Here is a 27,668-nt window from a genome sequence, read left to right on the forward strand (position 1 = left end):
TCAGAGAAACTACTTGTTCCATTTAGTCGCACAAATCACTTCGCCAATTCATTTGTTCCCAGAACAGCGAACGACTGGAACCATCTTCCCGCCTCCACCGTCATCGTCCGGGACCCTAACAGCTTCCGCAAGCTGCTGGACCAATTACTTTGTATGTAAATTCGTTGTATGTTCCTTTATTTTGCCACTCCCCTCTGTAATTCTCTGACCTGAGGGTAAATAAAGAAAGAAAGAAAGAAAGAAAGAGTCGATGGCATTCTACACCAGATTGAGAACTATGGTGAAGCGTTGCGGATATGGAAGCGACGCTACGGAAGACCACCTAGTAAGGGACAGATTTGTCGTGGGACTACGGGACGATCGTCTATCCGACATGCTGTGCCGTTCAGCGAAGCTGACTTCAGAAGAAGCCTTGCTCCAGGCACGTCTGCACGAGGATGCTGAAAAAGAACGTTCATGTGCTGCGCCTACATTCGACGTCAGTGGTACACTTCTGAAGCGCCGAGATAAATTTCGGATGCGACGTCGCGACAAAAGTGCCCAGGGTCGTCGAGCCAGCGTAGAACGTGAAGATAGTCCTTCATGCGCGTTTTGTGGACGGGCCAAGCATCAGCGAAATGATTGTCCAGCACGCAAAGCAACATGTGACTTTTGTGGCAAACAAGGACATTTTGCCGAGGTGTGCCGCAAAAGACTTTCCCAGCGCCGAGGACAGAAGTCGGACTCTGTCGAGTTATCTACAATCAGCACCGGTAAAGCATGGTTCATCGATGTCGACGTGAATGGATACTCCGTGCACTTCAAAGTAGACAGCGGTGCCGAGGTCACAGTAGTTCCTCCTTCTTTTCCTGGTTGCCCGGACGTCCTCGACGCGCCGAAAAGTGAACTCACAGCAGTCGGAAGTTACTTCCTGAACGTGAAAGGAACATTTCGTGCGACGTTATCTTGGAGGGGTCGCTCCGTTACAGAAACTGTCTACGTGGTACAAAATCAACTAACGCCATTGCTAGGATTTACGGCGACCGAAAGTCTTGACGTCGTACAATTTGTTGGCGCAAACTCGACGAGGACAGCTCAAGGACTCCGCCTCACGCCGGAAGACAGCCTATTTAAGGGTCTAGGTGAGCTGCAAGAACAGTATCGCATCAGACTACGTTCTGACGCGCAGCCATTCTGTTTGAGTACCTCGCGACGTTTGCCTTTGCCGCTGTTCAATACTGTGAAGCAAGAACTCCTCAACTTGGAGCAGCAGGGAGTCATCAGGAAAGTCGACAACCCAACTGAATGGTGTTCTGGCTTAGTCGTGGTCCCGAAGAAAACTGGGGGCTACCGTCTGTGCGTCGACCTAACCAAACTAAACAAGGCGGTGCAGCGTGAGAGGTACACGATCCCGACCGTGGAACAAATTTTGGGACAACTGAGCGGTGCAAAGGTCTTCTCGAAACTCGACGCTACGCTAAGTTTCCACCAAGTAAGACTGGCACCTGAAAGCGAAGAATTCACTACATTCATTACGCCGTTTGGGCGTTATTGTTATCGGCGTCTTCCTTTCGGGATAGCTTCAATCCCTGAATTTTTTTCAGCGTGCAATGTCACGAATCGTCGAAGGACTTCCAGGACTCGTGTGCATGATCGATGATGTCTTCGTCTTTGGTGTCGATAAAGCGGAGCATGACGCTCGTCTGAAGAGTGTCATCAAGAGACTAAACGACGCAGGCGTCAAGTTAAACTTCAACAAATGCAAGTCTGGCGTGCCGTCCGTGCATTTTCTTGGGGTTATCGTCAGTAGCACCGGGATAATGCCAGATCCTGAGAAGATCAAGGCCATCAGAGCTTTACCACCCCCACAGGATGTCAGCGGAATTCGCCGTTTGTTAGGCATGCTTAATCACATAGGACGTTTCCTTCCCGACTTTTCGACCATCACCGCTCCAATCCGTTTACTTCTACGCAAGAACACTACCTGGATGTGGGGACCAGATCAAATGATAGCGTTCAACCGCTTGAAAGACGTCCTCAGCTCGGACACTTGTATGGCCAAATACCATCCAGAATACCCCACTATCGTATCGGCAGACGCCAGCTCCTTTGGTCTTGGTTCCGTTTTACTTCAGCGGCAACCAGAAGGTGAACTGAGAGCGGTGGCTTTTGCGTCTCGTTCCCTAACTCAAACTGAAGAAAGATACAGTCAAACAGAAAAAGAATGCCTAGCAATCGTGGTGGCCATCCAACGCTTCGACCAGTATCTACGAGGACTTTCTTTTTTGGTTCAAACAGATCATTTACCCCTGATACCACTTCTTGGGTCTAAGGATTTGGAAATGCTCCCGCCTCGCATTCAAAGAATGCGCATAAAGATAATGCGCTATCAGTTTGACGTAAAGCATGTTGCCGGCAAACTTTTCGCAACGGCTGACACTTTATCGCGGGCACCATGCGATTCTGCGGACAAGCCGGCTGCAGATTCTATCGAACTTTTTATAAGCGAGGTGATGAGCAGCGTTCACTTGCCCTCTGCAATAACCGTCGACGTTGTTCGTCAGCATCAGCTCCAGGACTCGGAATGCTCGACGGTCATTTCGTTCTGTAAAAAGGGATGGCCTGACCGGCGAAAAGTGCCACTAGGTCTCCTATCATATTGGAGCGAGAGAGCACATCTGAGCGTCTACAATGGTTTACTGATCCACAACAAACAACTGGTGATTCCGGTATCACTTCGCAGAGACATCCTGAGTCTCCTACACGAGGGTCATCTCGGATTACGTCGATGCAGAGAAAAGGCCAGAGAATCTGTCTGGTGGCCTCAGTGTGTAATGGAGCTCAAGCATTTCATCGCGGGTTGCCGGAATTGTGCAGAGACTAAAAGTCAACATCGACAGCCCCTACTTGTGACACCTACGCCAACTAGACCATGGCAACGTCTTGGAGCCGACCTTTTTCACTTCAAGGGAAAAGAACATCTTCTCTTGGTCGACTATTATTCCCGTTATCCTGAGGTAATCAGCCTTCCTTCTACAACGTCAGGCCAGGTCATCACCGCCTTGAAAAGCTGCCTTGCCCGTTTCGGGATCCCAGATGTTCTAAGGACTGATAACGGACCCCAGTTTTGTTCAAGCGAGTTCGCTAGCTTTGCACGCTCCTATGGTTTCCGCCACGAGACCAGCAGTCCGCGGTACCCTAGGAGTAATGGAGAAGCTGAACGAGTGGTTCGAACAGTAAAGGACATCATGAAGAAATCCGACGACGTCTTCTTAGCTTTGCTGTCCTACAGAAACTCTCCAGGACCAACAGGCGTATCGCCAGCACAATTGCTTATGATGCGTCGTTTAAATACGCGCTTCCCTGTTCTACCGGACACTCTTGATCCTGCCCAGCCAGACCATCGTGCGTTTAAAGCCAAAGACGCCTTGTTGAAGGTAAAGCAGACCACCTACTACAATCGACGTCATCGTGCAGCTCCCTTAACCTCTCTGACTCTTGGGGGAGAGGTATGGGTATCAGACTTGAAATGCTGGGGACGTGTGCTCAGCCCAGCACAGCGGCCAAGATCGTTTGTTGTTGAGGTGCCGACCGGCACGGTGCAGCGCAACCGCCATCATCTTGTTCCCGTGACGCCTTCGAGGGTCGAACTGCCTTCTTGGGAAACTTCGGCTACTAATACTTCGGATGTTGCTTCTCCTGCAACATTCACGAGGCAAGATCCTACTTCCCCGGCAATGTTCACAAGTCATCAACCGGATGCTGGACAACAGGTCCCCGAACATTCTCCGATAGTGACACGATACGGGCGCAAGGTGCGTCCGCCTAAACGACTGAATCTTTGATACGGTGATGTGACATTACGAGGTGACTTCCATCTCAGGGAGGAGGTGTAGCGGTCTTGGTTATAGATCGTGCGATAGATAATGCGAGACTGTTCCCTTATCTCATGTTGTTACGCGCGTCCCGTATCTTTATACTTACCTGCTGTGTTCTATCCCCGGTGGCGTTGTTATCGCCACAGTAGCGATAATAGTATTTAAAGACACTGGCTACGGAAATAAAGTTCCTTCCTGTTTTGGTTTTGTACGAGACGGCTGCTCGTCATTCACGCAACAACAATTATTGTGTGGATTTACTCTGTAACTTTTAGCGAAGTTGTTTTCCGTGAATTGTGTCTGTACGCATAGTTACCACAAAATAAATTTGCACATGTGCTTTCGCTTTTACTTTGGAGTGTCATTCCTGCATACGACAATTTTTGGGCGCCGGAACGGGAAACCGGCGCAGTCAAGTGCCGAGAATAGAGAGGAGGCATGGAACGAGGGAAAGAGGGAGAGAAGAGACGGAGCACAGGGCACATGCACAGTTCGATCAAGCCCGCGCGCGCCTTTTGAGTGAGTGATTGAGGTTTTTCTGGCGTATGAGCGACTAGGGCTATTATGCGCCTAGACAATGATAAAATGTTATCTATTTAAAAAGGGGAATAATTCAGTTAAAATTTAGTTTAAAGCAGGGTGTCGAACCGAACCCGAACCGAAAACCGTACCCGAACCGTTATTTATGCCGGAACCGAACCCGAACCGAAATTTTCATGACACTGTTGAACCCGAACCGGAGCAGAACCGTAAAAAATAATAGCGGTAACCGGTTCGCAACAAAACGGTTCGGACATAAAAGAAGTCAGCATAAGAGTCCCTCTCTATCCCCGAACGAAGACACATTGGTATCATCATCACGCGCCTATATCATAAATTTCAGAAATGTTCACCTAGCAGTCAAACGACGACGTATAGTAAGTATACTTTCGGCGTCTTTTTAACATGTTGAAGCGCAGTTGTCCTTGTGAGTGCCGCGGCTAGCGCCCCACGCACGCGGTGCGGCGTCTACTCTTCAGAGACCAGGTGCCACGCGGACGAATGAAACACGAATGGAGTAGGCCAGTTATATAGCTCTACAGGACGAATATGTGATCAAATAAGCGCCCAAGATTTCCCTTTACACGTGAGCAGCACAAATTAAACAAGTCAGAAACATGAGAAGTGGAGAACGAGCGTACGCAGAACGGTGCCTGTTTGATTGGTCGTGGTTTGAAAAGTAAATGTGGTTCTGCTTATTGGTAGCGCAGTTGTGTCGTCGTGACACATTGCAGTTGTGTTGTGGATTAACAAGTACACTGCTGTGAGCTCGGACACAGTAAGGCTTGCAGGCTTATTTTCGACATGCTTCAGTACGGTTTCAGATCGATTCACGCTGCGAATGCAGTGTGCCGGCAAGTACTGTCGTCTATGTTACGCTGTCCATCGTATTAGGCTTCCTTTAAGTGTATCTTGCTGGCACTGTGCGTATGAAAAAAGATATTTTGGGAACAGAAAGTAGCAGGACTACACCGCTTCAACAGCGTGAACTCTAGTTGCAATAAGTGTTCATCCATTTCTCATTTCTCTCACTAAAGGACTACCTCACCGCTAGAGACGTCAATGCAGACAACAGCAGTAAGCTATTAGCCACGCATTTCCTGATAAAAGCAGTTTTATGGAACATATATAACGGAAGCGTTGAACCGGTTCGCGAACCGGTTCGATTGCTGGCCTGGCCGAACCGGAACTGAACCGGAACGAAATCAAAACAACGCGAACCCGAACCGAACCCGTATTTTTTGCGGTTCGACACCCTGGTTTAAAGGTACTTGATGCAACCAACATCGTTTAAAAATTGTATACGCAATTAAAAGTAACCAGGGGCTCATCACCCAGCAAAAGTGCGGGATGGAAGGGAATGTTATATTGTAAAAGACGGGAAAGTGGCGGCGACGGTGAGCTTCGTGCAGTGGGCACATTATCAGAATACGCGAAACAGAAAGCGGTTCCCTGTAAGGCACACACTGGGGTGGATCCTCCTCCCGTAAAAGGAATCCGTGTGTCAGGTAGGTGTGGCCAATACGTAACCGAGCTGACAGAATTTCGTGAAGCCGGTTACTGAAAGCATGTGTGGGCTTGCCTATGTCATGTTTGATTAGATGGAGTTTATTAGTGTTCGTGTGTTCCATTGTTTTTGCCATTTCTCATTAATCGTCTTTCGTATGACTGAGCGCAAGTCTTCAGCTGCCACTTCTGTAAATGTGCGCGCCTTTTGGCGCCAATTACCCGCCACTTGTGCACCATTTGCTGCTCACGATCACGCGGGCGGAGGGGGCGGTGGTTTTCGTGGCGAAACTGTGGAAGCTACAGCTGCACTCCGCTGGTACACAGGAGGGCCACTGCCGCCACTGCGAGAGTTCCGCGGCCGGACCAAGTGTGTCGCCACGGTAGTATCGATTGGGGCGCATTCACTTCGCAAGACTTCATTACGAAAACAAAACCCGACTTAATAGGTGTACTTCTTCTACAACAACTGAACAAAGTGCGAGCCTACGTTTCTTTGAGCAAACTCGTTCTCTTCGATTTAGAATGTGTGTGTCACGTGGTCACATTCCTTTCAACCGCCTGCAAGCAATCCGAAACTTTGGGCGCAAGCTTTGAACCGTTGACCGTTGGAGTGGCAGCAGTGAAAGGTGGAAGTTGGTGCGTTAGTGTGCGCTTTGTATCAACCTGTATTTTTCAAAGTAAGCAACCGTATGAGTTATGGTGAATGTGCCTGGGTGGGTGCGTGAACTGTTATGCGATTTTGTGTTGCACAGATGTGATAGACACCAGTTCCGGATACACGGATATACGCCAAGCAAAATCGCACTGGTAAGACTAAGAATACTCGTATCCCTGCGAAGGTAGTTAGTACGTGCGGAAACCGGAATTGCAGGATTCACAATTGATCAATTATTTTCAGGTCCTTCGAGGTGCAGAGCACCGAAACTGCGTGCTTTCCCGAAAGCCTTGTGTACGTACGGAAATCCACATTGACATGCCAAAGAACCTTGCTTATATATTGCAAATATATAAAGACCGCCTGAAAGCCAAGCTTCATGATACTGGAAAGCAAGTCACAAAGCATCCCAAGTAGCACACAATGTTGCGGCAACGTTGCCTGAATGTACTCAATGTAACCGAAACGTTTCCGAGAATAACTCAACGTTCCTGAATATGGAAGCCGTGAATATGGTAAGTTCAAACGGGTGAAGTAAATAGTCAAGTGCATAATGTTGTTTTTTGCTTCAGAAGATGTTCAGGAAGAGAACTAATACTTCTATCACATTCTGTTCTATCGTGCGGTCTGGGACTGGGCCGTGGACGGAGAAGGGCGAACGCCTGGGTGATCCACACGGTTCTTATGCGAAAAACGCCATGGATGCGAGCGGAACTGTCCCGTGTGCCTGGAAGTGTCCCTTCAGAGGGAATCTCTCTGAGACTGCCATGATCAGTTTAATAAACGTTCAAAACTATTTCCCGTGTTTCTCTGTGTCTCAACCATTGCGGGGAGTCATCCAGGCATAACGAGAAGGCATCCTGGACGAATAAGCAGCTTGGGGGGCTGTGGGGCTATGAACTACCCCAGAAATTAATGGAATTGACCAACAAATGGTTGTCTGTGAACCAGCTGGAATTATGAACCAATAAGCAGTTTAAAGCGTATGAGCGAGTAACCAGTGAGTAGGAATGACCAATGAGTCTATCAGCATGTATGAGAGGTAGCCCATAGGATCCTGATGATGATGATGATGATTGGGAGTTTAGTGGCACAACGACAACAAAGATCATAATGCGCCAAAACTCTGATGTGTAAAATAAATTTAATTTAAAAATATACTGATTGTTTTAAAAGGATAAAAAATATTCAAGTATTCAAAAGGTGTGTAAATCTCTGCATAAAAGGGTAACTGTGACACTACAACTCATTAATGATCCCTACATCTCTAAAAAACTTAAAAACATTTTCAAAAGGAACGAGGGTCTCATCACCCAGCAGCAATGCTGGAAGGAGAGGTACACAGCGTTCATAGAGGAAAGAAAAATGGCATTGACGATGTACCTCGAGAAAAGGACAGCTAATAAGTAAATGAAAAATGGACAGGTCAGTTCCACACTCTGTGCACGCTGGTGGGTCCTCTCCTTGTAACAAATGCCTATGGGTCAAGAAAGTATGTCCCAATCTGAGCCGACTAAAACAAAACTTCGTGCAGTCGGCTCTGAAAGTGTTGCACGCACTTTCCAATGTGTGGTTTTACGGTGTGCAACTTGTTGACTGTTTGTGCTTCCCAGAAGCCCTGCCATTTTTTATTAATGTCTCTCTTTAACTGACGGACTAGATCACATAAGGGAACTTTAAAAGGTGTGACATCGCTTCACTAGGCAGAGGCTGCTGCGCGGTCAGCTTCCTTGTTTCCACTTATGCCGACATGGCTAGGTACTGTGGTGTCGCGCCCCGCGGCTGGAGCCCAGAGAGGGCGCGCATGTTGTCTAGATTGAGTTACGCGCCCAGAGAGGGCGGGCGCGTAATGGATGAGAGGACTGATAAGGCGATGCTCGGCGGTCGGGTGAAACAGAGAGCAGTGGAGTGCAGCTGTAGCTTCCACAGTTTCGCCACCAAAACCACCGCCCCCCCTTGACCACGTGATCATCCGTAACGAATCACGACAAAGTAGCCGGAAAACGGCGCCAAAAAGCGCGCGCTGGCTGATCGAACTGCGCATGTGCGCTGCGTGAGCTCTCCACACCCTCTCACTCGAATTCCCCCCCCCCCCTGTTCCGAGCGCTTCGCCAGGCCATCTGCTAATATTATCGGGAGGCATAAAATGAAAATCCAGAAGACGAAGGAATTCACATGTACAAATTTATTGACACGGTAAACATATAAACAAGAAGCAACATTTGAATGCAAGTAAATCTACACGATTATTACAGAATACTGCAGAATAAATAAAGAATAAATAGTGCCGAGCAACAGAAAGCGTGACTATCATATTATACAATCCGTAAGGGAACCTATTCGGTTTGGAGAAAGTAGATATTATTATACACATATATAGCACGTGATGAGTCGCAGAAGCCATCCGCTTCATCCCAGCACAACTGTCGAATTTTCTGGTGACAGGGGCCACATGCTCGCGGATCGCATGGGCCACGAACAGCTGTCGGTGTCTGAATGAAAACAAAAAAAAAAGGAACCTGTTAATGATATGGTAAACCCGAGCACAGGCAACGTTAATTGGCTGAATACGCTCTGTAAGACATGCTATCCTTACGCGCCTAATGTCGACTAATGACAAAATTCGAGGAGCCCTGCGTACGCGATGCACGCTGTTTTCCTTTTCATGCACACCAGTGTATTAAACATCAGACACATTCAAATAGCGGAACAAAACGCAACAAGTAACACCACGCAGAATCATCTACCAGATCATGACTGATAACCGGCAGAAAGTGATGTAATACGGGACAAGGCGTACCTCCATGCACACAGTTAAGCGACAGTGTTAAAGAGACTCTGACCAGAAGTTCGACAAATCTTTCGTTTGCATCTATTACGAAGGTATAATATGCCTCCAAGCCACACGCGAAATATTTTGGCTGTGCGCGGCGGCAAAGTTTGCCAAACGGCGAGCTGAAAACTGGCTTCGCTTTTCCTCCTCAACTCGCGCAATCGGGCCGAAATCTAGCATCTTTGTAGTGGACATCCTCCAATTTACGTGTGCGTGAAGAAAGCACGAGGTCCACGTTTCATTGTGCGCCCGGACCGGAAATTCTGGTGTTAGTGAGTTTGTGAGAGCGCTGGCATCCGTCCGGAAAGCGATCTTCAATATGGACGTCGAAGGAAGAAATGCGGAGACTTCGAGCCCGGAACTTCTTTCTGCGATCGAGAAGAAAATTCTGCGTGCTGAACAGCTCGGTAGGCTTTCGAAACGTCGCCGATGCCGCGAATGCGAGACGAAGTTAGAGCTCTACGAACATCGGTCACAGATGGAGCAAACAGCATGAGTCGCCTGTCTTCAGGTAAGCGATGAGCTTTTTAACGCACACTGTGATCGAACACGTAAACGTTCTCTGAAATTTCGTGTTCTGATATTTAATGCGCACTTGCTGTTCATGGTGCCGGTGTGGCTGGTGTGTCATAATGCCGAAGGAGACCGAATGCTTGTGCTGCCAGGAGCTCGAAAACACTGCCGAATGACTGCAGTATGAGTGCATTACAACCCACGAAGATTTCCAACTTCTATGCTTCAATATGACTGTCCTGAAGGTCGCATATTGAACTCCGTGGGCAGCGCGAACCTATGAGCGACTATTCACAAGTAAGCCACATGTGTCCTTGTCGAACGATGTTAAAATTTGGGCGCCCAAAACTGGTTTGGTCCTGCATTAAAGTCGTTAAAAACTCCAGTACAGGGCGCAGCACGTAAAAAGACTGTATAGTACACAACTCTGAACTGGAGAAAACCAATAGAGGCAAATTTGTAATTGTCAGTGTGCTGTGTCCTGAGTCACGTTTTTATGTATTGCCCTGTGCATAAGGTTTTAGCGTAGGTTTTTAGCGATATTGAGTGTTCTTGATTGTCGATTCAGTGAAAAGTAAAACAATGTTGTTTTCTAAAAGAACACAGCATGTGTAGTAATGTACAGGGTGTGAGCAGGTAAACTGCAGTTGCTCTCAGGTACATGTAGAAATGATACTGCACACACACTGTACTGTAACCGGTTACCTATTTGCCTAAACTATATTTTATGTACATCTGTGTAGACGATGCAGATACACTGGGTATCACAAGTTTGCAAGGTGAGTATGGCACAAGCTTGGGAAAAACAAGAGCATGGTCATCCCAGCCTGTGCAGTGAAGAGGGTCTGGCAAGCCTTTCCCACAGAAAATGCCACAGGCTTCAAGTACCCAAGATCCTAACTGGAGGTACCTCTTCGCACAGCTCGTCTATCGCATTTAAAATAATTCAGCATCTGTATATGGGATGATTTATAGCTCTCAGGATGATGCATGGTTCATGAGTTCAATATGTTGTGTTGAAACACAACACTAGCCCTTTTTAATGAGTCTTGCGGAACGATAGATGAGCACTCCTTTCGTGACATTGTGTACCATTGCTACAGTGAACAATTTCTTGAGCAAGACTGATGAACGAACGAAAAACAGAGTCTGTCTTCCAAATATGTATGTTCCTTGTAACTTCCGTATTTGTTAAGTGACCCATGTTAATGTCCCCCCTCATGTAATGCCTGTGAGGGCCTTTGAGATATATTCATAAATAAATAAATATCAAAACCGGAAAAAGATGTAACACCTATCCTCTCTTTGTGTGAATGATACATAAACATTCTCGGAAGATCCATGACTTGAAAACCCGAGACGAGGTAGGGACAATAACAGACAAACACAAACACGGTCTCAGCTCCCACGGTCTCAGACACCGTGTTTGTGTTTGTCTGTTATCGTCCTACCTCGTCTCGGGTTTTCAAGTCATGGATCGTCACCACCAGCTCACTTGCTACCTAACTTTCCTTTCGTTATCATTCTCAGAAGATTTGTACATAGTCACACTTTGCCTCATTTTGCATAAAGCCTAGTTCCACCTCTTACATCACCTCCACATCTTCAATCCCCAAAGCAGTACAAGGCTAAAGTAATCAGCTACTACATAAAAAGAAGGAGGGGGAGGAAAACAAAAGCTGGCACATCTAAAATTCGAAGAAATCCTGGTGCTTTCACGGGGCTACTCACAGCTCAGTCCTGGATCAGATCCCGATGGAAAACAGCTTTTCTGAGCCTCAGTGATAGATTCCCTTGATTGCACTGACTGTGAGGCACAACTCATTGGCTTGGTGGCAAGTGGGCTTGCGTCTGATAGTACAATTTGGGATAAAGGGAGCAAAGAACATCTCTCTACGGTCTTAAGAAGGATATCAACATTACCTGTCAAGGTACAGCATTTCATGTTGCTTTCAGTAAGTACAACACTCCTCATAGCAGTTACCATTCGTGTTGGGAAAGCATGCTGAAGTTAGCTCAGGCAGTGCATCCAGAACTGTGAATCAGGTTCATAGAGAGCACCTGGTGAGAGGGACAGCAACAGTGTCCAGTAAAGACTCTCCAGGAATTTTGTGCAGGTTTGGGGGTCACACCTTTTAATGGTGTTGATGGAGAGCAGGGTGTGTGAAACACTGACCTCTGGTAGATGAATTCTTGTTATTTATAACCAGGTACCCATGTTCTAGTAATCTAGGAAAAGCCTTGGCTCTCTTGGAGGAAATTGCTAGTGAATCTTGAGTGTCTTTTGTGGAAACAGGTTATAACTGCCTTTCTATCCACCCTTCTTAGTTGCCCTAGCAAAAGCAAACATGTAATGCTGTACACCATATCTGATGCTAGCACACTAATTGCGTTGAGTGTTCTCAGGCTTCTGAAATGGAGCTACCTCGTACATACGCTGTGCCATGTCGGCAAGAACATAAATCAGACTACCTTTACTTTTTACATTGGCCCGTCAGTGCTTCATGTGACTGCAAGAATGGCACCCCCAAAATGATAGGCAATGAGAATGATTTCTGCAATGTATTGAGCTTCGTAAAACAACAACTTTATTTGAAAATATATTCCAAAAGCCGGGTGACGACCTCATAATGTAGCGTCATTTACATGTAGGGCATCATACACATCCGATAGGGGGCCACGGTTTGTATTACAGGCTGAAGCATCACGCCTGATAAAGCAGGATTCTAAGAACTTTCTAGGGCCCCATCGCTAGTCATGTGCAAAGGTTACTGCACCATCAAAATATATGTCCCTTAGGACAGCAATCGTAGATTAATTCGGTCTTGGTTAGTTAAGCTAAGCACTAGTAGCCCTGGCAACGTCCCTTGTGTGCTCTTTTAGTCTTGTCCCGCGTCTTTTGTCTATCTCGCCAATGTAGCTTGCATCACATTCTATGCACTCAACTTGATATGCACAGTCAAAATGCATGATGGGCACAGTGCCCTCCGAATAGCGTATGAAATACGTTGGATGAAAGGAATGCGCACCACCGATTTGATTCCTTTGATGTTGTTTTTGATTGTTCTCTGTTGTAGGGATGATGCCAACTGGATAGGCAATGAAACGTTTACTCTATTCTTAATTGTTGTGTTAAGCCAGTGTTCTCAGTAAAGGATTTTACATTATGAACTTTGTTTGAATGATTATTAGTGGCTTCATACCCTGGGCCACTACTCTAACAATTGCTTGGGGTAGTGTGGCGAAATGGAATAACGAGCCTTGTAAACAATGTACTTGGAAATATATTTATGTATCTCTCATAGGTTGAAAAACCCAGTGTGCGGTTACATACGGAGGGGCATGTAATCATACAAAACCGATCACCAAAAGGCCTTGCTTTTGACTAGATTAAAATGTGAAGCGATTGTAACATAACAAATGCTGCATGGAGGCGATATGATAGGTTCTCCTCGCGAGGTGTCGCAACGGTTACGGTTAGTTGAGAAACTGCATATCCAGTTAGCAGGATCAAATTTTAATTAGGCTAGTTTGGCCAACACGCGAGCATATAGCACAGTGTCAGAAGCTCTTACAAAATAAAAAAATACTACATCTACGTGGACCCAGAAATCAAGACAGTTCAAAATGCTGTGAACGAATTCCACTAAGTTAGTTTTGCCTGAATACCCTTTTCTAAAGCCATGCTGGAATTTAAAAAAAGAAATCGACAGACTCAACTTGGTTGACAACGTGGTAGTACATGATGTGCTCCATTAGTTTACAGGGAACCCTAAAAAGTGGAGCTGGTTAATAGATAGAAGGAGTATAGTTGTCACCTCTTCTGAAGACAGGTATCAGCTTGAGACCTATGTCCTCGACTCACACACATACTAAGCACCTTTCACACAGATTAACGTATCTTCGTTCCAGCTCTTTCACTTTCAGATGTTCATCTCTGTTGAGTGGTCTGTCATTCTTGTAATACAGATTGGAATTGAAATGCAGGCGCATAAGGGATGCTCCGAAAGAAAGTGTTTCGTTTTAGTCCTCTTAATGTTTCCGAAAACGAAAACAAACTTCACGGTGACTATTCTTCTGAAATGAGCAATTCCAGGATGACAGCAAAAAATATATCTCGCCATATCATTATATTCACCTGGCACTTCAATTGAATAATGGCAGTTGAAGATGATGATGATTCAATTTAATGGCACATAAGCAACTCGGGCTATAGTGCGCCAAAACCATGGTAAAACTGTGACTTGTTAAATATCAGACGATTATACTAAAATAATATACTTTGTTGGTTGGTAAATTGAAATATAGACAAAAACATGATATGATAAAAATAAGCAATTGAAGAAAAGGCAATTGTTGGCTTTGTGTGACTGATGTCGAGTTTGCCACACTACGTGTTGAATAATAATGTACGCTGATATGCTGTAGCATATAAAGTACAATCATACACACGCTCAATATGTGGTGGATATGTGAAACCAATATACACATACTTACATTTCAAACTTTCTTGAAAAAGGCAGTCCAAGTCTGTCGAATTTGCCAGACTCTATACAAAGCCAGTAAGCACAGTGTGGAAAGACTGTTTCATCTTTCGAAAGCGGAGGTGCAGCTACCACGACGCTTCGTCATCTCAATGCTTCGGAGCGGCATAGCCTAGTAAGAAGCCATCAGAAGGATCTCATAAAGATAACTTGGTTGAAAAAGTGGAGGGTTCTGTGGGATACATAAGAAAGCATACGCGTTACACAACAGCTACGAGAATGATCGACTGCACTTGCATGGTTTTCAGTACGTAGACTTGGAACTGAAAAATAAATCTGCTAACCTTGTTGAAACTACTTTTCCGTCAGGACCACACGAGAACACACTTGGTTTCTTTAGTTGAAGGTATCATCAGGTCCCCATGCTCCTTTGAGATGCAGCAGACAGGATTTCGCTGAGGCGAGTGACTGCCGTTGCGGTTCGTCGCTTCGCAGCAGATCAAGAACAGTACACCGCAACGATAGGTGAAACGTTCAGAATATGGCGACCAACTCCAACACCAACCCAATGATCCGAACAAAGAGGATGAACCGGGAGTCACACAAGTTCGCAGTTCGCAAGCTCGGCATACGGCATCCATTACAGCTGACCGGATACGGAAGCATATATGGAACGCGTGTACAGATTGAAAAGAAAATCGTAGAAACTGTTGCAGGTGATAAATGCAGGGTATATTTTTCTTTTTGAGGCTCTGTAATAAAAACATATTAACATAGAAGTGCCATTTCATGAAGAAAATTGACAGGTATTGCGTGACCACGTGACGCGTTTGAGCCAATTGTGGGTGTTGCGAGTGGCCCCCGTGTTGACGTCATCTTGATGGTGGGCCGGGGTGTATATTCTATATAAACGTATGTTTTCTCGGTTTGACGCTAGGCGTGCTGCACTCGGATGAAGTCGAATGTTTAAAATTCGAGTTTAGAGAAACCGCGGGGTTTTAATGCATGAATTTTCGCATGGAGAGTCCTTGTTGGGTGCTTTATCGGCTGCAAGTACGAAAGAGCTCCCACAGTTTCTGGTCAGAGTCCCTTTAAACGTCTCATCACTGACATGCATCATGCGTTTGCCTGCTTACCTTTCATTCAGGCGTTCGTCCATGGCTCGAACATCTTCGAAATCCACGAAACGAAATTACCGACTGCTCACATACGTAGACGCCAGCTACGCAACGGTCAGACGGGTCGGCGCCTCGGAGAAACGAACGCGGGCGAATCCACCGGTTAAATGAGCCTCAGCCAATCATGATTGAGAAAGGTCACGTGGGGGACCGGAGCCAATGGAAAGTAAATAGCCGGAATTTGGCGAGAAATGCCAGCGGCGACACTATTTTCGCGGCGGCGAAACCGGCTTACTGTGCCTCCTCTGCAGAGAGAGTGAGCGAACGACCCAGAGGAAGATTGCCCACCATGATGTAAGTTGACATCCTGTGGGACAAGAAACGAGGTATTGATTGATTCTTGTCTGTGTCTCTCGGTGCGGTGGTTTCGGTAGGAGACTGGTTGAGCTCGACCCCAAGTGGGATTTGGGTGAACGGAATACCACAAATTGGCGCCCACACGTGATGCCCAACCAGTCTCGCCGCACGCCCGGGAGGCACTGACAGCTACTGCATTTGTAGTGTTGTTCATAGCATTTGTCGCCCGTGCCCTTCGCTCGCTGTCGCTTTTGCTGTTTATTTGCAGTTCGGGTGTGTGCATTTGCTGGCCATGCCGCCCAAGAGGCCTCCTCTCGAGCCCGTCTACGAGGACGACCCGCCAGTAGCGGAGGGCCTGCTTCGGCAGGTGACAGCTCTCTGCGCTTTTGTCGCAGCAGCTCCTCAATAGCACGTCCGTCGCCCAGCCGTCCTCGGAACCCCCGCTACGCCTGAACCTGACGATACCGACATTTTCGGGCTACAGCGACGCCAAGTCCGTCGATGATTTTCTTGCGGACCTGGAGGCTTACCAGACAGCCGTTGGAGCAACCGACGAAGCCGTCCTGCGCCGGATACTACCCGCTGCATTGGTAAGCTCAGCTGCTGTGTGGCGCCGGTCTCAACCCGCATTTCCGTCTATGACCGAATTTCAGCGGCTGTTTCGGGAGAAATTTTTGTCCCCGGATTATGCAATGCGTATGCGTGAGGAACTAATGACTCGAACGCACCACGCGGAGGAGAGCCTGTTGGAATATACCCGGGCAATCCAAGAGCTGTACCGCAGAGCTGAACCGCTCGCGACAGAAAGCGAGAAGGTGGCCCGCGCTATTCGCCAATGCCACCCTCATTTGCGGGGGCGAAGCTTTTCTTCGCTAGATGACCTTGCTAAAGAAGCCCGCGTCATCCAAGCAGATTTGTTGGCGGAATAGCAGTACCGCCCACCGCCTAGGCTGGAACAAACACTGGAGCCTAGCTGCGCATTGAACGGGCCGAGACAGTCGCTAGACGCGGAATTAAACCCCCGCGGGACTGTTGGAACACACGGCGGTTCGTCCGCCGGGCCAGTTTACCGTTCTCTGGATCCCTTTGCATATGAGCAAAGGAACCGAGCGAGGTCGGCACGAGCAGAGCCGCGCGAGCGCGAAGTCGGTGATGCACGTCATGCACCGCGGCAGGACAGGCGCGACTCTAGGGCAAGTAATAACGCAGGAACACAACCCCGTTGTTACGGTTGCGGCGAACGCGGTCATTCTCGTCGTAACCGCCCGCAGCAGACCACTACCACCCCCAGACTACCCCCGCAGGGAAACCCGGGACGCCGGCGGCGGTAATTGGGAATGACTGAGAATAAGAAGCAAGCGAATTATAACCATGCTATCTTGCCTGATAACGTAGTGGCCTCGGTCCCGCTCGCATGTCGAGCGAAACATGACATATGCAACATCGAACCGTTTATCGTGGCGCGCGTTCTGAGTAGGGACGTTGCAGCTTTGGTGGACACTGGAGCGGCTGTATCCCTGATAGGTGACACCATCCACGATTGGTGCCGGGAGCGGAACATTTCCGTACGGACAACCAGGACCTGCCTAAGGCTTGCATCAGATGCAGTTGTACCAGCCGGAGGAGCAGTACGTCTGACTTTGACCGTCGATGGACAACGTGTCAGACAACGCTTCATCTACCTGCCCGGATTGGCGGGACTGATGATCCTGGGACGCGACTTCATTATCCGGATGGGACTCGTCCTGAACTTACGTCGTGGAGCCTACCAGCATGCAAGCGGTATTACCTTCTACCCATTAATGGAGTGGACGCCGCCGGAAACGGAGCAGAACCGGACTGGTGAGGAGACCCAGGATCCCGGAGCGGGACAATTTACATCCGTTGAGCTATTTTCCGGAGCGGAACACCTAACAGCGACGGTCGTACCCGCTGTTTTGGAGGACGCCCTGAAACGATTTCCAGGAAGCCCAGACCAGCGACGCATGCTCGCTAATGCATTGCGGCCATTCTCCTGTATGTTCACAGGGAGACCAGGTCTAACCCATGCATTGGAGCACCGGATAGAAACCGGTGACGCAAGGCCCTGGCGATGTAATCCTCGGCCGTTGAGTGTGCATAAGCGCAAGCTCCTCGATGCTGCGCTGGATGAAATGATCGAGACCGGTGCTGTGAGACCTTCCCGCAGCCCTTGGGCTTTTCCGGTGGTTCTTGCGCCGAAAAAGGTTGGCACCGCAACGTTGTGCGTGGATTACCGCCGACTGAACGAGGTGACGGAAAGAGATTTGTACCCTTTTCCCTCGATAGACTAGATCATGTATTCGTTAGGATCCGCCCACGTATTTACAACTTTGGATTGCAGTAGAGAATTCCTGCAGATTCCGATAGCACCGGATGACGTTGAGAAAACAACATTTACCTGTCACAAGGGATTATTTGAATTTGTCCGACTGCCCTTTGGACTGTCTAATTCTCCCGCTAGTTTTCAGCAAGTGATGGAAGAGGTACTTCGCAATGCGAAATACAATTTCGCTATGGCGTACATGGATGACGTAGTAATTTTTTCACGTACATTCCAGGAACACCTTTCTCATTTGAAAGTGGTGTTAGGACGCATGCAGGCTGCAGAATTGACTGTCAATCACCGGAAGATGCAGTTGGCTACCAACAGCATCGATCTCCTCGGGTTCAAGGTGGAGTCCGGAACGGTCAGGCCGAACGAGCACAAGCTAAAGGCTATCCTTGAGTACCCCGCCCGACGGAGGTGAAAAGCTTGCAGCGTTTCCTGGGTATGATTGGCTTTTATAGACAGTTTATACCGCGATGCGCAGACCTAACGCAACCGCTAACTTGGCTTTTGCGGAAGGGAGCACGATGGTAGTGGGGTCAAGCGCAGGAACAGGCGTTTACCTCTCTCGCTAAAGCGATTGCAGAAACTACCCGCTTGTATCTCCCGGACCTGAATCGCCCATTTGTACTTCAAACAGATGCGAGCGATTACGGCCTTGGTGCAGTCTTGTTACAAGAGCATCACGGTGAACTCCAGCACGTGGCGTTTGCAAGCCGTACGCTGACGCCTCCTGAACGCAATTATAGCGTGACGGAGAAGGAGTGCCTAGCAATCATGTTCGCACTACATAAGTTCGACATGTATTTAGATGGTGCGAAATTCACTATTCAAACTGACCATTCCCGGCGTCGGGAACTTGGCGCTCCCATCGCCCGGCAGCAGCCGCAGTAGCCCCCTCCCGCACTCACGGTTGGGTCGCCGCAGGAGGGAGACCCCCACGTATAGCTGTGCGTGGCTTTCCCGTGTCTGGGGAAAGGGGAACCTGGCAGTGGACTCGGAGGTTGGTTTGGGTCCTTCGGCGCCCCTCTGGGAAAACAACACACTGCTTTGGCCCCTGCTTCCCATAGACGGGTGGTCCTGGAAGGCCCGGCCAGGACTATTCAGCTAGTCGCCATCTCATTTTTCATTGCTTTCTCCTTATCGTCTCCCCTCCCTTGCTCCCTTTCTCTTTTCACCTTCTTTGGCGGCAAGGGTCAACCTTGGGCAGTCTTTCACCCTCCAGAAGCTGCACGTGGGTATAGTGTGAACGTACCTGCTACGGCGCTAAGCGCAGTCCCCTGGTTGGGCTCCGTGGTGGGCGGCAGGACTTTTACACCGAATAGTTCCATTTCATGTATGGCTTCTAATTCCTCATCACCCAATGATCGGAGCCTGAAAAGGCCCCGCACCGAGCAAAATAATACATTTCTATACAGACCCGAACCTGAACCATGGTATGCAAAGTTTCTTGTAGTACACTCCAAAGACGAAACAAAACCACTTTCGAAAATGTCACCATTTGCAGTAGCTAAAGCATTGGAAAGTGTAGTTGGCAAGAACTACAGCGCCAAGAAGGTGAGCAGTGGTGACATTCAAGTCCAAGTGGAGAACCGAAAACAAAGCAGTGCACTGTACTCCCTCACCCACATCGGAGAAATAGCTGTAACCGTAAGCCCTCACCGCACTTTGAACATCGCAAGAGGTGTGATATCTGAGAGCGAACTACTTGAGTGCTCAGACTCCGAACTTGAGGAAGGGCTGGCTGACGAGGGTGTAGTCTCGGCAAAACGAATCGTGATGCGCAGAGATGGGAAAGAGATTCCCACGAAACATGTAGTCCTGTCTTTCAAGCTCCACAGTTTTCCATCATACAATGAAAGCTGGCTATCTAAATTGTCATATGAGGGCATATATCCCCAATCCAAGACGCTGCTACAAGTGCCAGAAGTTTCGCCACGGTTCGCAGGTGTGCCGTGGACAGGCTGTCTGTGCAAGGTGTGCTGGCAAAGACCACTCGTCAGAGACATGCTCAAACGATATCCGTTGCACCAACTGTGAAGGTAACCACCCCGCGTACTCGAGATCCTGTCCTTTCTTGCAGGAGGAGAAACAGGTTCTCAAGATAAAGGTTGAACAAAACGTCACATACCGAGCGGCAAGAGCCCAGTTACAGTTCCAGAAGAAATGAACTTTCTCTGATGTGGTGTGCAGGGAGTGGCACCACTCAGAGTTTCAGTGGAGACCCAGACCACTGGGCCTGGAATGAGGGCCGCCTCCCGCCCGCTGGAAGGTGATGATGATTGGGATTTTTTTGGCGCAGCGACGACGAAGGTCATAATGCGCCAAGCTTGGTGATGTAATGTAACTTAAGTTAAAACTGTAATGATGTACTTAAAACCACAAGGTAGCATAGATAAAATAACGGAATTAGAATAAGAACAAAGGGGATTAAAAATTTACAACTTGTCGAGAATACCTACGTCTCTAAAAAACTTAAAAACGTTCTCAAATTGAACAAGAGGTTCATCACCCAGTAAAAGAGCTGGGTGAAGAGGAATAAAGTTCTTATAGAAGTGTTGAAAGTACCGTTGGCGATGAGTGTTGTACAATGGGCATTCTATGAGAATGTGTATGATGGAAAGTTGTGTGTCGCAGTTCATACAATGCGGCGGCTCCTCTCCCTCAAGTAGGAACCCATGTGTAATATGTGTGTGTCCTATCCTTAGCCGGCAGCGTGTTCTCTCTTGAAGCCGGTTTTCAAGAGGATAAATACACCTCCCAATTTTACCTTTTATGAGATGGAGTTTATTATTGTCTTGAGTTCCCCAAAATTGCTGCCACTTTGCCTTCATTTTGTATTTTAGCACGCGAACTAAATCCTCAAACGGCACATCAAAAGGAGTAACATCATCGGACTGCAGGATGGCAGCTGCAGCCCGGTCAGCACATTCATTTCCTGCAATGCCCACATGGCTGGGCACCCAGCAAATGGTTAACTTGTATCCTTTGCTAGTGATCAATGATGCTAAGTGTCTCGCACGTTGAATAAGGAAGTTTTTTGTTTTGTGGAAGCTACATATCGCTTGCAAGGCACTAAGAGAGTCAGTGTAGATGACTGATGATGTGATATGGTTCTGCAAGATAAAGTTAAGCGCCAAAATAATAGCATAAACTTCAGCGCTGAATATCGACATCACCAGATTTAGACGATGTGCCCTTGTCGATGTCGTCGTTACCATTGCGCACGATACGCCTGTGCTTGTTTTTGATCCGTCTGTGTAAAGGTCCACATGATCACCAAAACTGTTCCTCAGGTGTTGAAATTCTTGTTGTAGCACAACTGAGGAAGTATCGGTTTTCCTGTACTTGGTTAATGAGCAGTTGGACTGTGTTGGTGCTGACCATGGAGGAAGATCTTTGCCAGATTCGGATACCAAGGAATTGTATTCATTGAAATCATAACATTGAACCTGGTGTGCAATACGCATGGACAAGGGACATGTAGCAGAGGGTCTGTTAAGAAACAGCTGTCTAAGACGTGTACTTTTGACGCATGGAAGCGCCGCATGTTGAGGGTAACTTTTCGTCCTCAACGCATAACGGATAGCGAGATAAGTGCGTCGCCTCTCGAGGGACATCTCATCACATTCAACATATAGGCTTTGTACTGGTGAAGTCCGGAAGGCCCCGAGGACTAGTCGTAGCCCTTGGTGGTGTATGGGGTCCAGACGTTTCAATGTGGAGGGGCGTGCCGATCCGTAGACGATGCTTCCATAGTCTAGCCTTGATCGGACAACAGAGGTGAAAATACGGTGAAGAGTCTGTTGATCTGCTCCCCAAGACCTGTGCGAGAGGACTTTTAACAGATCCAAAGATTTTGTACACTTCACTTTCAGGTTACTTATATGTGGCAAGAAAGCGAGTTTCCTATCAAAAATGAGACCCAAGAATTTGTGTTCCGGCCTGACTGCAAGAGATATCCCGTTCATATGCAGAGATGGATCAGGAAGCACCCCTCTCCGCCTTGAAAAGGGCACGCACACAGTTTTGTCTCCTGAAAACTTGAAGCCGTTCTCAGTGGACCATTTACTCAGTTTGTTAATGGCAAGTTGCAACTGTCTTTCGCATGTGGCTAAGTTAGAGGATGAACATGAAATCTGTAAATCGTCGACATAGAGTGAGTATGTGATAGTCGCGGGTAACGCTTTGGCAACAGAGTTCATTTTGAGAAGAAACAGGGTGACACTCAGCACACATCCCTGCGGTACGCCATTCTCTTGTACAAACGGGCGGGAAAGAGTTGTACCGAGTCGCACCCTAAACGTTCTTCCAGTGAGGAAGTCCGAAATACACTGGAAAAGGCGCCCGCGTATTCCGCACGACTTGAGATCAAGCAATATGCCGTATCGCCAAGTCGTGTCATATGCCTTTTCTAGGTCAAAAAAAATTGATACACAGAGTTGTTTTTTAACGAAGGCTTCGCGAATAGTAGTTTCCAGACGAACAAGATGATCAGTGGTAGAACAGCCAGCCCGGAATCCACACTGGTATCTGTCAAGCAGGTTATGTTGTTCTAGGTAATACACGAGGCGGCTGTTCACCATTCGTTCGAATGTCTTTCCTAAGCAACTCGTGAGTGCTACAGGCCTGTAGCTTGTTGGGTTTGAAGCTTCTTTCCCTGGCTTCAAAAGCGGTATGATTGTTGCAGTCTTCCAATTGGAAGGAAGGTGCCCTTCTTGCCAAATTAAATTGAAGAAATATAGTAGTGCTTCTTGGGAAGTTTTAGACAAATGCTGGAGCATGGAATATGTTATACGATCTGGTCCAGGTGATGTTTGCTTTGTTATTGACAGAGCTTTCAAGAGTTCAATCATCGTGAAAGGCATGTTGTAGAGGCACCTGTCACCCCCACTGCTTTGAATTGTTGCTTTTTCAGCACTTTTCTTAATTTTTATGAAGTCTTTACTGTAATGTGACGAACTGGAGACGTTTTGGAAGTGCTCGCCGAGGACATTGGCCTGTTCACTCATGTTTTTGCAAGGTACTCCATTAACTTGTAGGAGTGGTATTGTGAATCCTGTGTAATCGCCCTTAATTTTTCTAACTCTGTCCCAAACCACTTTAGAAGAAGTGTTGCTGTTCAAAGATGACAAGAAGCTCTTCCACGATGCACGTTTAGCTTCTTTTCTTGTCCACTTAGCTTTCGCTCGAGCTCTCTTAAATTGGATCAGGTTGTCTGGAGTCGGGTACCTACGAAAGATACCCCACGCTCGATTTTGATCTTTCCGCGTTTTCCCGCATTCATCTGTCCACCAAGGTTTGGGACGCTTGGGGAGACGGCCAGATGTCTGCGGGATAGATCGCTCAGCAGCATTTATAATTATCCCGGTGACAAAACGGTTTGCATCTTCAACAGACCTACCAGCTAAGGATGATGCCACAAGACTGGCTTCCTTTTGGAACAAGTTCCAGTCAGCCTTGGACAGTTTCCATCGTGGTGGTCGTGTAAGAAAAGTGTTTGTGGAACCACGAATTGTCAGGACTACGGGGAAGTGGTCACTCCCACGAGGGTTCTGTTCAACGGTCCAGTCAATACAATTATAAATGGAAGGACTACTAAGAGATATGTCTAAGGATGAAAAACTTTGTGTTGAGGAGTTTATATATGTATGTAATCCTGTGTTTAGTAGACAGACTGGTCGTGAAAGGAATAACCTTTCTACCATTTTTCCCCGGCTATCTACCTTTGAACTGCCCCACAAGGGATTGTGGGCATTCAGGTCACCTAGAATTAGGTATGGCTGAGGAAGTTGGTCACAGAGCTGTTCCAAATCTCTCTGTTCTATTACCACTGAAGGGGGCAGGTACAGTGAACATATCGTAATGACCCTGTCCAGGCATACCTGGACAGCTACTGCTTCCAAATGTGTCACGAGTGGGATCTGTTTTGCAGGTGTGGATAGTGGAAGGACCACAGCCACACCTCCAGATGTACGTGTGGTGCTAATACGATCCTTTCTGAAAACATTGTGTCTGCGAAATGGGTTTACACTTTGTTCATTCAGATATGTCTCTTGTAAGCAAAAACAGACTGCATTGTATTTTTCAAAAAGGTCGTGAATGTCATTTATATTTGAAAAGAGGCCTCGACAATTCCACTGAAGGATTACCTGTCCCATAATGAAAGTAGTGATAAATAGCAACAAAGAGAGACTGTACATTATGTGGGAGGTGTAACCCTTGGGGGCTTATGTTTCCCTAGGGACGTACTACCCCTGCCTCGGCCTCCTTTTTTCGTTCTCTGTTCCTTCCATGGGGAAGGATTGGGGGGAAGGCTTGACGATGATTTCTGCGACATGCAGTCATCATCGTCAACATCCATCGTGTGTGTGGCAGCCTGGGATGAGCCCCCTGTGAGCCCGTCCCAAACTGACAGCTCGCCATCAACCTCCGTAGAGGTTGTGGCCGCTACTTCCCGGCTGCCCCCCTGAGCAGCTGGTACCAGCGGAAGCAAGCTCTCCGCAGGCTTTTCTTGTGTGGGGGGAGTGTGGGGTAGAGACCCAGAAGTCTGGGTCTCTACAGATTTCCTCAGTGGTGCTACTCCCCTGCGCACCACTTCGGAGAAGGTTCCCTTTTTTGAAAACTCAACCTGCGCTTTTGCATCTCTGTACGAAAGATTCTGTGTCACTTTGACCTTCAGTATGTCTTTCTCTTCCTTCCACCGTGGACAGGAGCGAGAGTAGACAGGATGATTACCTTTACAGTTTGCACATCTGACATCCTTCTCACAGGTCTCTGCAGCGTGATCCGTGCCTGCGCATTTCGGGCAGGTGGCCTGTCCACGACAGACCTGCGAGCCGTGGCCAAAACGTTGGCACTTAAAGCACCTCCGCGGATTTGGGATATATGGCCGGACGTGACAGTTGATGTACCCTGCTTTAATGGTAGTGGGAAGCTTATGTAATTGAAATGAAAGGACAATGTGTTTAGTGGAAATCTCCTTACCGTCTCGACGCATAGTTATTCGCCGCGCTGTCACAACACCTTCATCCTTTAGACCTTCTTCGATTTCAGCATCTGAACAATCAAGAAGTTCATGCTCAGATATCACGCCCTTCACTATGTTCAGTGTACGATGCCTCGAAACTGTAACAGGTACGTCAGCAATTCTGTTCAGGGAAAGCAGAGTCGAGCTTTGCTGTCGTGTCTGGACATCGATCTGCAAGTCTCCTGTAGTCAACTTTTTCGCGGAGTAGGACTTCCCTATGGCTTTTTCCAGTTCCTTCGCGATCACAAATGGTGATACTTTGCTCAGGGGCTTAGACTCGTTTTCTCCATGGATGATCAGGACCTTTGCAAACCATGGTTCTGGTGTGAGGTCCAGTGATTGTGTTGCTAGTACATCGGTGCGGTGCCGCTTTCGGTACCGATCATGTTTTTTTGAGTTTGAAGAATCCATAAAAGAAATGTTGTGGTTCAGTGCAGTGGTGCGTCGCCCACCATGGAGCCCAACAAGGGAACGTGTCCCACACGCTAACGCCTGCCTCTGCACTATACCCTAGTGCAGCTTCTGGAGAGTGAAAGGACTGCCCAAGGTTGACCCTTGCCGCCAAAGAAGGTGAAAAGAGGAAAAGGAAGATAGTGAAGGAGTGGAGAAAGAAAAAGTAATGAAGGGGGAGATGGCGACTAGCTGAATAATCCTGGCCGGGCCTTCCAGGACCACCCGACTATGGGAAGCAGGGGCCAAAGCGGTGTGTTGCTTTCCCAGAGGGGCCCCGAAGGGTCCTAAACAACCTCCGGGTCCACTCAACCGCCAGGATCCCCCTTTCCCCAGACACGGGAAAGCCACGCACAGCTATACGTGGGGGTCTCCCTCCTGCGGCGACCCAACCGTGAGTGCAGGAGGGGGCTACTGCGGCAGCTGCCGGGCGATGGGGGCGCCAAGTTCCCGACGCCGGGCCCGCTGGAAGGAGGCGATCATCATTCCACTACTAAAACCAGAGAAAAGTCCTTCCAGTCCAAGCAGTTACAGGCCTATTGCCCTTACCAGTTGCTTAGGAAAAACTTTTGGACGTATGGTGAACGGCAGACTTATGGCACTACCTTGAAGAAAATGAATGTCTAGACCGATATCAGTGTGGCTTTAGAACTGCATGCTCAACAATAGACGGTTATTAGGGAGGCTTCTGCATTTGGAGACGGTTATTAGGGAGGCTTTTACCAGACAGCAGCATTGTATATCCATCTTTTTCGACCTCGAAAAGGCGTACGATACCGCCTGGCGGTATGGCATCCTTCGTGACCTACACACTTTTGGGATACGTGGTCGGCTCTTTCGTTGCGTTCCAAACTTTCTTCAGGGGAGAACGTTTAGGGTGCAGCTGGGAACTGTACAATCCCGCCTGTTCACACAAGAGAGTCCCGCAGGGGTCTGTTCTAAGCGTAACACTCTTTATTGTAAAGATGAACTCTGTTGTCCATGCAATTCCATCGTCTGTCGCATACTCTTTATATGTGGATGACATTCAAATATACTGTTCTTCCACAAGCGTTTCTAGGCGTGAGAGACAGCTCCAGCTCACCATAAACAAACTTTCAGACTGGTCCACCAAAAACGGTTTCAAGTTTTCCCCTGAGAAAACTGTTTTGTGTTCCATTTTCAAGAGTGAGGGGTGCGTTTCCTGAGCCCACACTTAGAATGAATTGCCAGGATATTACTGTCATGCCTGAACACAAATTCCTTGATGTTATCTTTGACCAAAAGCTCAATTTCGTGTCTCACATAAAAAATCTCAGAGTCAAGTCAATGAAGGCCTTAAATATACTCAAGATCTTGTCCCACAGGTCTTGGGGTGCAGACTGGGAAGTCCTTCGCCGTATTTATATTTCCGTCATTCGCTCAAAGCTTGACTACGGGTCTTTGGTTTATGGCTCGGCACGGAGGTCTGCTCTTGCGGTTTTAGACCCAGTTCACCACCAGGGTCTCGGTCTGGTGTTGGGAGCTTTTCGAACATCTCCAGTTCAAAGCTTGTATGCAGAATGCAATGAATGGTCGCTCGAAAAACGGAGATTTTACCTTGCCTCTACATATGCAATGAAGGTGAGATATTACCCGCAGCACCCTGCCCTAGCCTGTGCCACAGAAACTGGTTTCCAGCAGCTGTTTTTGAACAGACCTTCTGTCATCCCTCCTTTTAGTATGCGACTGTCCCTGGAAATGGAAGCTTACGGCTTCCCTGACCAGCGCAGGGTGACACTAGTAGCAAGTGGTGGGAGGCTTCCCCCATGGCAACCACCACCAACACACAACACATCGTTATTAAGATATAAAAAGCAAGAAACTTCTACAGTTGTGCTCCAGCAGGAGTTCCGTGTAGAGGACAGTTTTGGAGACCATGTCGCCCTTTACACGGATGGCTCTAAAACGGGCTCAAAAGTTTCATGTGCAATGGTCACAGGCACGTCTGCTGTGT

At 47.8% G+C, this 27,668-nt stretch overlaps 2 protein-coding genes across 2 annotated transcripts; one reads left to right on the forward strand and one right to left on the reverse strand.

Annotated features, from left to right (window-relative positions):
* Positions 1–277: 277 nt before the first annotated feature.
* Positions 278–3,824, forward strand: LOC135392267 (uncharacterized protein K02A2.6-like). Its single transcript, XM_064622984.1, has 2 exons — positions 278–1,471; positions 1,584–3,824. The coding sequence occupies exons 1-2, from the start codon at positions 278–280 to the stop codon at positions 3,822–3,824; spliced, it is 3,435 nt and encodes a 1,144-aa protein (XP_064479054.1).
* Positions 3,825–24,415: 20,591 nt separating this feature from the next.
* Positions 24,416–25,654, reverse strand: LOC135392268 (uncharacterized). Its single transcript, XM_064622985.1, has one exon. The coding sequence runs from the start codon at positions 25,652–25,654 to the stop codon at positions 24,416–24,418; it is 1,239 nt and encodes a 412-aa protein (XP_064479055.1).
* Between the last annotated feature and the right edge of the window lie 2,014 nt (positions 25,655–27,668).

This window comes from Ornithodoros turicata, chromosome 4, assembly GCF_037126465.1.
Source record: "Ornithodoros turicata isolate Travis chromosome 4, ASM3712646v1, whole genome shotgun sequence".
Classification (NCBI taxonomy): Eukaryota; Metazoa; Arthropoda; class Arachnida; order Ixodida; family Argasidae; genus Ornithodoros; species Ornithodoros turicata.

Bases quoted from the DNA above. Each gene is read 5' to 3' on its own strand.
- LOC135392268 (XM_064622985.1), bottom strand. From the start codon at position 25,654: ATGGATTCTTCAAACTCAAAAAAACATGATCGGTACCGAAAGCGGCAC.
- LOC135392267 (XM_064622984.1), top strand. From the start codon at position 278: ATGGTGAAGCGTTGCGGATATGGAAGCGACGCTACGGAAGACCACCTA. The intron at 1,472-1,583 runs GTAAGACTGGCA...AATTTTTTTCAG, and splicing joins CTACGCTAAGTTTCCACCAA to CGTGCAATGTCACGAATCGT.